The sequence below is a fragment of the Bison bison genome, unplaced genomic scaffold (assembly GCF_000754665.1).
Source record: "Bison bison bison isolate TAMUID 2011002044 unplaced genomic scaffold, Bison_UMD1.0 scf7180017864248, whole genome shotgun sequence".
In the NCBI taxonomy this organism is placed as follows: Eukaryota; Metazoa; Chordata; class Mammalia; order Artiodactyla; family Bovidae; genus Bison; species Bison bison.
In genome coordinates this window covers 1763334-1771946 of record NW_011494820.1, presented here as the reverse complement: position 1 = coordinate 1771946, position 8613 = coordinate 1763334, and the positions used below count along the sequence as shown (strand labels likewise).

At 52.3% G+C, this 8613-nt stretch overlaps 1 protein-coding gene across 3 annotated transcripts in view; it reads right to left on the bottom strand.

The window, feature by feature from the left end:
* The window catches only part of CERS1 (ceramide synthase 1), a 20617-nt gene that overhangs the window by 2063 nt on the left and 9941 nt on the right, over window positions 1–8613 (bottom strand). Inside the window, exons 4-6 of one of the 3 annotated variants that reach the window (XM_010847276.1) lie at window positions 8278–8425; window positions 7952–8061; window positions 1033–1609 (exon numbers count right to left, since the gene is read on the bottom strand). In XM_010847276.1, coding sequence (XP_010845578.1) covers window positions 1381–1609; window positions 7952–8061; window positions 8278–8425 — 487 coding nt within the window. In that variant the 3' untranslated portion in view covers window positions 1033–1380. Of the gene's footprint in view, window positions 1–1032; window positions 1610–7947; window positions 8062–8277; window positions 8426–8613 lie in introns of those variants that run through there. The other 2 variants (XM_010847277.1, XM_010847278.1) reach the window with 2 other exon arrangements.

Sequence of the window (8613 nt, the reverse complement as noted above, 5' to 3'; positions counted from 1 at the left end):
AGACCCTGCCATCTGCCTGCTGGGCGAGTGGTCCCCGCTCTTCCCCACAATTAAACCCTTCTCTCCCCTCCCCACCTCCTGAGCCACCCGCGGCTGCTGGAGGCCAAGTTACCCACCAACTCTGCCTGAACCAGGACCTGGACCTCTGCCTCCACAGGAGGCAGAATTGACCACAGCCCCCTGCGACCCCACTGGCGTGGGGCAGGCTCCTACCCACCTCCAGGAGCCTTACCAAGAAAGGCTTCCCAGGCCACGATTCTCCACCCACTGCCTGCTGTCTACATCTGCCACAGCCCCTATTTTGCTTCCATGTCCTTAAAACAAGTTATGTAGTGTTTTAAAAAAGAATCAATACTATAAGTGCCCAGCTTGAGATCCCAGAGAAAGACCCCTAGCTTCTAACAATGTGCATGGTTTGCATCTTTTGAACTGTCTAGAAAGATGTGTGCTCCTGCACTTCAATTTTCCAAATGGTGCAGCTGAGATGGCACCCATGTGCCCTGGCACTCTCCTTAATTCCATCTTCCCTGCCTGTGTTAGTGGAAGATCTCTGGGCTCCCCACTGGGAGGGGGACCTGTGCTCTGAGGGGTCTACTCAGGCCCACCTTACTGGACCCAGCAGGTCTGCCCTGCTCCTCACTGCTCCTGCCAGCCCTTGCTTAGAGTTACACCCTGTTTAACTGCCAGTCTGCTGATGCCAAGATGGACCTCACTGCAGCCTAATGGTCATGGCCATTGGCCATTCCTGTCCCCACGTATGAGAACTCTTCATGCCTTTGCACGTGATCGATCCATCAGTCTTTGCTGAAGTGAGTTCTACAGTCCAGCTTACACACAAACGTATTTTTTTGAGCCAGTAATACATTCTTGGGCTTCCCTGGTGGCTCAGTGGTAAAGATCCTGCCTGCCAATGCAGGAGATGTGGGTTCAATCTCTGGGTTGGGAAGATCCCCTGGAGAAGAAAATGGCAAGCCACTTTATTCTTGCCTGGAGAATCCCATGGACAGACGAGCCTGGTGGGTTACAGTCCAGGGGATCGCAAAAGAGTCGAACACGACTTAGCAACTAAACAACAAATATATTCTCATGATCTAGACATCAGAAAGCACAGCAAACTCAGTTTGACTGGATGACTCCTAACAATCCACCAGTTTTCCTGAGAATCCTCACAGACATATGTGGATTACTGTCCCCTGCAGCTCTCTGGTGTGTGGAGCACCCTAGCCCACAGACCCTTTCATATGAGGACTTTCCCGAGGAGATGGTCTCAGTCACTGTGATTCGCTCTTCCCTAGGCCCTTCCTGGGAGCACGTCTCTCCCCCTCAGCCCACTTCTCCGTGGGTTGCTGCTCTCTCACTGCCACCGCAGGAGTCCTTTATCTAGGAGATCAGAGATAAGCCCCCTGTGGACCGCCCATCTGTCCCATAGCTTCTGGCTTTGCCTGTTGGTCCTTCAGACAGAGCATAGGTGGGATTCCTGGCTTCTCGAGTCTTCTCATAGTTCTGTTCGTTGTTGGACGACACAGTCTCTCGTTTCTGCTCTTGTTCGATTGCACAGCCTTCATTTCTGCACCGACATCTTTGACCTTTTGGAAGTCTGTGCTGGGGGCTGATGTGAGATAAAGATGGTTACCAAGGAAGCGTCCCACTGACACTTCTTCCCTCCCGGGGTTCCTTCTTTGTTAAAGTTTGATAGGCTCAGCTCTGTTCCTGCTGTTTTTAATTCCTATACTTTTATAGACGGTTTAATACCTCCAAGGATCTGTATTCCCTGCCCTGGACCTTTTTATCAGAGCTTTCCTGGGGTGATTCAGGTTTGTTTTTCTGCGCAAGCTTCCAAGTGTCCCCTCCCTCCTCAAAAACAGTGTTAGTATTTGTAGGGGGAGGGGAGTACCCAATTCTGGCAGGATGGCCTCTCTGCAGTATCAGATTTACACTTTTTTAGTCTCAGTGCAACACTGCAGGGAAAGAAAAAATCAGAGTGAAGGTGGAAGATGGAGGGAGATGTGGACAGGCAGGGACCCAGGGGGTTTCTGGATATTTCCTTGCGGATAAGAAGAAGGAAGAGAAGGGGATCTCTCGAGGGTTTTGCAAGGTTTTCACTTTAAGTTGCCATCAGCTGCGATGGGCAAATGTACAGGAGAGGTAGTTTGGGAGTGGGGCTGGGGGTTGATTTTGGATATTTGAGAAGGTGCTGAGAATGGCGCTCAGAGCAGCACTGGGAGCTGGGAGAGGCACTGGGAAGTCGGGTTGGATTCAGTGACCCTGGTGGGGGAGAAGCCAGGCACATGAGCAGGAAGGCGGCAGAAAGTGAAGTGGGGAGCAGAAGCAGACTGGTGATTGCAAAAGGAGGGGTCGGGCTGGGTATGGGGTTTCTTTTGAGGGGCTGACAAAAATGTCCTAAAACCGCGGTGAGGGTTGCACAACCCTGTGGATGGACCAAAAACATTGAATTCTACATAATAAATGGGCAAACTGCATGGTGTGTGAATTCTATCTCGATAAAACTGTTTTTAAAAAGGGGAGGGGTTTAAGGGACCACCAGGTTTGTTTAGCATCAGTGGAGCAGACAGGAGTGGTCTCAGCAGGTGACGGGGGAAAGATCCCAGAGGGAGCTGGGTTTGGGAAGGGAGAGGAGGGGGGCGCTGTGCTGTAAAGGGGGATGGGGTGGGGAAGATGCTGGCCAGACTGGCAGAGAAGGGCAGAGAGGCGGCTTCTCTCTTTGATCAGAATGTCCCTGAGCAGGCAAGGGGGTAGACATCGGTGGCCCAGATGGTGGCTTCAGAAGGAGACGGACCAGCTACCAAACAGCCAGCCAGGCAAGAGGGTGGACATCTTCCTCCCGGGGACACGGGGGCTAGTCATCAGGTGAGGGGACGATGGTGAAGACACTGGTGGCCGAGAAGGGAGAGTCCCAGGAGCGCAGGCACCACTCTGGCATCACTAGGACCCTTGGCCCACGTGGCTGCTACGGCCAGACACGTGGGTCTCAGCTCTTAAAATACAGCAGGGCCTGCTGAGAGTGCGGCAAAGGCCAATGTCTGGGGAGGTGGGGCTGGCAAGTCAGCAGAGCCAGAGTGGGGCGAGGGGCCTGGATGAACGGCGTTCCCAGCAGCCTGAGAGGATGACGGGGGCTTCAGGCCAAGGTTGTGCCCAGGGAGCGGGGGTCACTGCAGGGGCCCGAAGATGGAGGCCCAGGAGGGGTCCCGTGGAGGCGGGTCAGAAGAGAGAAGCAGCAGGAGCAAGGGAGGCATCGGTGCCGCCCTGCCACATGATTTGCTCTTCCGCTCCGGAGTCCTTCGAGGTGCTTCTCAGTCGCCATTTTCTTACTGTTTTCATTTCAGACCTAACAATTTTCTCATCATACATGGTCTGCGTGATCCCGGCTCTGAGTAACTGAGGTTGCTCCTGTGGCCTGTTTTGTTTCGTTTTGTTTTCAATTTTGATCAGTGTTCTGTGCTTTAAAAGAGCATCTGTCCCTGTGCTTCCCTGATGGCTCAGTGGTAAAGAATCCGCCTGCCAGTGCAGGAAGACATGGATTCGATCCCTGAACTGGAAGATACCACATGCCTCAGGGCAACTGAGCTCACGCACCACAACTACCGAGCCTGTGCTCTAGAGCCTGGAAACCGCAACTACGGAGCCTGTGCACCCTAGAGCCCGCGCTCTGAAGCAAGAGAAGCCACCGCAACGAGCGCCCAAGCACCACAACTAGAGATTAGCCCCTGCTCGTCGTGACTAGAGAAGCCCGAGCAGCAGCTAAGACCCAGCACGGACAAAAATATGTCATAAACATTAAGTTTAAAAATACAGAAAAGAACGTCTGTTCCTGCTTCTGAGCTGCCTGCTGGGGAGCACGGACTTAACCTCCCGGGGTCCCCTCTCGCCCCGGTTTAGGGCTGCACTGTGCAGATTCCTCCAGATCAAAGGTTACACCCAAATGTCTCTTCCTGTCCTTTACTTGCAACTTGCATTTTATCCTGGAGTTGAAGTCTTTTAACCAGGTCAGAAGTGGGTTTATTTAAAAGCCCAGTCTCGTAACTGTCCTGATGAGTCCATAAGGGTTTATTTGGATGCCTATTATTTGAGATTCTGAGCTCTATTTTGCATTACTTATTCTGCTTTTTCTAACTTTCCTTTTCTGTATTTGTTATGCCTGTTTTTTGTTCCATTCTCCCCTCTACACTCTAAGAGTGTTAACATAAGTACTCACTATAGTTGGTTGCCCTGGTGGCTCAGACAGTAAAGAGTCTGCCTGCAATGTAGCACACCCGGGTTGGGAAGATCCCCTGGAGAAGGAAATGGCAACCCACTCCAGTATTCTTGCCTGGAAAATCCCATGGACCAAAGAGCCTGATGGGTTACAGTCCATGGGGTTGCAAAGAGTTGGACACGACTGAGCGACTAACATAGATAACCCAAAGGTAATCCCCTGGGGCTTCCCAGGTGGCGTTAGTGGTAAAGAACCCACCTGCCAATGCTGGAGACATAAGAGATGCAGGTTTGATTCCTAGGTTGGGAAGATCCCCCAGAGGAGGGCATGGCATTTATTTTTATTTTATTAAGCTTGACCCAAACATGGCATCTTTGTGATTCTTTTTTAATTTTTGGCTGTGCAGCATGTGGGATCTTGGTTCCCAACCAGGGGTCAAACCTTCACACCGTGCAGTGGAAACACAGAGTCCCAACCACTGGACCGCCAGAGAAGTCCCAGCTCTAATTCTTTTAAATCTCTGAGATTAGGCATTTAAAAGAATTTTACCCAGATATGTGTCAGTTTCTCTGCTGATGTATCTCTTGGGTATAGTTTTCTTGTTTTCTGAAGTATTCTTGTAGAGAAGATCTGCAAGTGAAGCATTCTTAATTTTTGTTCCTGTGGATATTCTTTTTTTTTCTCTCTCTCTCTTGATGGGCATGCTGGGGACAAAACCCAGGATCTCATTCAAGCCAACAGGTATCTTTTCTCTTGAGTAATTGTTTTTCAAGTTGTACACAAGAGCCCTGGTTTTCTGTTACTTTCTTTCACTGTTGGAGGTGGTACCTGACTCCACAGTCTTCCAGCTTCCCTTGCTGCTTTAGTCCGTCACTGTTTTGTAGGTCATCTCTTCTTTTCTGTGGCTGTTTCACATTTCCCAGGCTCCTCTGCCCATGGGATTCTCAGGCAAGAACACTGGAGTGGGTAACCATTCCCTTCTCCAGGAGATCTTCCCAACCCAGGGATTGAACCCAGGTCTCCCACCCTGCAGGCAGATTCTTTACCATCTGAGCCACCAGGGAAGCCCCATGTTTGGGGCAAGGACGCTTTTTTATTCATCCTGCTGATGATTTATGGTTTGTCACTTTCTGGAAGAATTCTCAGCGTTGTGTCTTCTCATTGTTCTCTTTCCCTGTCTGTCTTAGAACTCAGCCAGGTAATTCTTACCATTCGAGTTGTCATATTTTCCATGTGTTTAGCTGAATTCTGGATAATTTCTCCACAGCTTTCAATTTACTGATTCTCCTTTAAGCTGTATCTAATTGTTGGAGACAACTTCTACAGTAGGTTGAACAGTGGTCCCTAAAAAGATAAAAAGTTCCCATCCTAATCTCTGGAACTGTGAATGTGACTATTTGGAAAAAGAGTCTTTATAAATGTAATTAAGTGAAGGAAACTGCAAAGAGATGATAGTGGTCTAATGCAATGACAAATGTCCTTAGAAGAGAAGAGCTGGAGAGAAGAGACCTTGTGGAGACAGGAAATGGAGCCTCGAGGGATACAGCCACAAGCCAAGAGGAGCCCCAGAAACTGCAGGAGGCGAGCAAGGACCCTCCCCTAGACCTTCAGAGAGTCTGTGGCTCCTGTTGACACCTTCATGTCAGACGTCTGGCCTCCAGAACTGTGAGAGAAGAACCTTCTGTTGTTCTAAGCCCCCTGGTCTGCAGCACTTTGTTACAGCAGGCCCAGGAAAGTAACAGAACGTCCGATGCTGTTTTGACTGGTCTCTCGGGTCTTTTACATTTTTCATAAACTTTCAACTTTAGAATAATTTTTAGATTTGCAGAGATAGCATCAGGAGTTCCAGGGCAGGCCTTGTCCAAGCTTCCCCAAATGCTGACATTTCATATCCCCACAGTGCATCTGTCCCAGCTAAGAAACCAACACTGGGGACACTGCGATGAGCTAAACAGTAGACTTTATTTGACTTTCACCAGTTTTTCTACAGATGTCTCTTCTGGTCCAGGATTCCACAACTGCATTCAGTCAGTCTGAGCTAGGACAGCTCCTCTGTCTCTTGTTTTCCATGACCTGACAGTTTTGAGGTGTCCCGACCAGCTCTTTTGTGGCACATCCCACATTCTCATTGCTTTTTATCCCATCTTGTTTTGTACTCAACTGTGCTAATTCTAGTTATCCTTAGGGATTAGGTTCAGGCAGCATTCCCGGGTCCCCTGTCATCTCTGTATGGAGTTTGTTCTTTGCCATCCTAGTGGGAATGCTGTCATTTGGGGCTGGAGGTGCCAGCCTCCCAACCCACATTCTGGCTGGACATTCTTGGGGGAGACAGAGCAGGGAATGGGGTGTGGCTAGGGGGTCTGACTTTCCCTTTGCCTTGGGCTCTCCAGGAGTTCACTGTCTTACAGCAGAAAGAGCTTTCAGAGTTTCAGACTTGGCCAAGCAAGTGCTTTCCTTCCAGAAGCCTCTGAGGGTTGATCAGACTGCTTGGTGAGACCTCACCGATCTCTATGTGTAATTCCCAACTAAAATTTGCTGGACACAGACAATCCAACACCCTTAGAACTAGACTGCCAGCTTCCACCCCAATGGGTGCATACGGCCCTGCCCTGAGTCCCATCTCGGTAAACGGTAGCTCAAGCCAGAGGTCTTGGATCGTCCTTGATTCTTTTATTTCTGTTTCACCTACATCCAGAGCAAGTCTGGTGAGTTCTCCAACACAGCTGGGATCTGACTACTGGGATGACCTCACCTCCTGCCCAGCCTTCTCGTGTCCACCATCCCTGCTCCCTGGCCTGACTCCTCTCTCGACCCCAGGCTCTGACCATCCCCCAGTTCTCTGCTCCCCTTCTCAGGTCTGTTTTTCTCTTTCTCCTCACTGCCCATGCTGACCCATGCATCACTGCACTCTGAGCCCACTGCTTCCTGGGAACCATCTTCCCCAGCCTGGTCCCTCACAATCTCCCAGGGGCCAAATCAGAGGTCTGCTGGGAAGCACCCTGGGGGCCTTCAGCGGTCCCCTCTCCCCCACCTCACTGCTGCTCAACCACTCCTCACACTACCTGTGGGGTGCTGCATGCCTTTGACCTGGCTAGTCACCCCAGCCTGCCTCCATTCACCCCTGGGGCCCTCTAGGCCAGGGGCTTTGGGTGCCATCTGGCTCACATCCCAGGGCTGGAAGTCCCCAGGCCCACCTCCAGAAAGCTTCAAGAGGTCCCCTTTGCTCTCCGTCCCTATGGCTCCCACCTGGGTCCAAACCCTGAGCCCCATCTGCTTGGCTGACCAGTGGTTGCCTCAAGGGACCTTGAAGCCAGGGAGTATCAGCATGAACAGAGTGCAGGCTCTGGCGCCCACAGCGCCCCCTGCCCCCACCTCCAGTGCCACCTGCTTAGAGGCTGTTGTCAGTCTTGGCCAACGGCTGCCCCTCACCACTGGGCTTGGCCCTTACAGCTCCCACCACTGAGACCCTGATCTCACCCCTCACCATTCTGCCCCGACCAGGCACCTCTCTGCCCCCACCTTCCTCGCTGTCTGTTCCGACAGCGTCTAACTCTGTAGCTACATGGTCCATGCCTTTATTGCCGTCTCTCTTTTGAATGGAGGCTCCGGGTGGGGGGCAGCGTCCACCTGGGCTTCATCCGCCGCCGCGTCTCCAGGGCCCGCCCTCAGCGCGCGCTCTGTCAGACAGAGGTAGTAGCTAAAGGAATGAACCAGGGCCGCCGGCCCCTCCAAACTCACTCAGCTTTGCGGGGCTTGGGGCTCGGGGCCTCTGCCGTGTCATATTCCCGCACATCCTTCAGCTCCCGCACCTGGCCCGTCAGCACTTTGGCAGCAAAAGCCACGATGTACTGTGGGAGGGGAAGGCAGAGGTGAAAAGAGAGCCCTGCGCCTCCTGACCGCTGTCTGCTCCTGCCACAGGTCCTCTGCCCCTTGCCTAACGTGGCCCTCTCACTGGACCCGTGTGAGAAGGGCCTGCACCTGGAGGGCTCCTCAGGGACGGGGACCGGAACAGGACAGGCGTCTGAGGAGGGCCAGGTGGGGAGGCGTTGTGGGCGTCCACTCACCAGGAACCAGTAGAGGTTCATGAGGGTGAGCAGCAGCAGGAGCACGTTGAAGAAGAAATAGAAGGGGATGTCAGGCACCGACCGCAGGCTGCAGTAGCTCGTGGCATACAGGACCTTGAGCGGGAACCAGTAGAGGCGGAACCAGAACCTGCAGGAGGGAGGGGAGGCTGTGGGGGAGAAGCGGAGGATGGCCGCACCCCGTGCCTGACCTGTCCCGGCTGGAATCATCCATCTGTCCCTGTCTCCTTACCCCATCCTTGTTCATTCCTGCCCATCTGTCTCCTTTCCTGCTCTGTCCTTTCCAGCCCACTTGCTTCTTCCCGACTCTCACCGTCT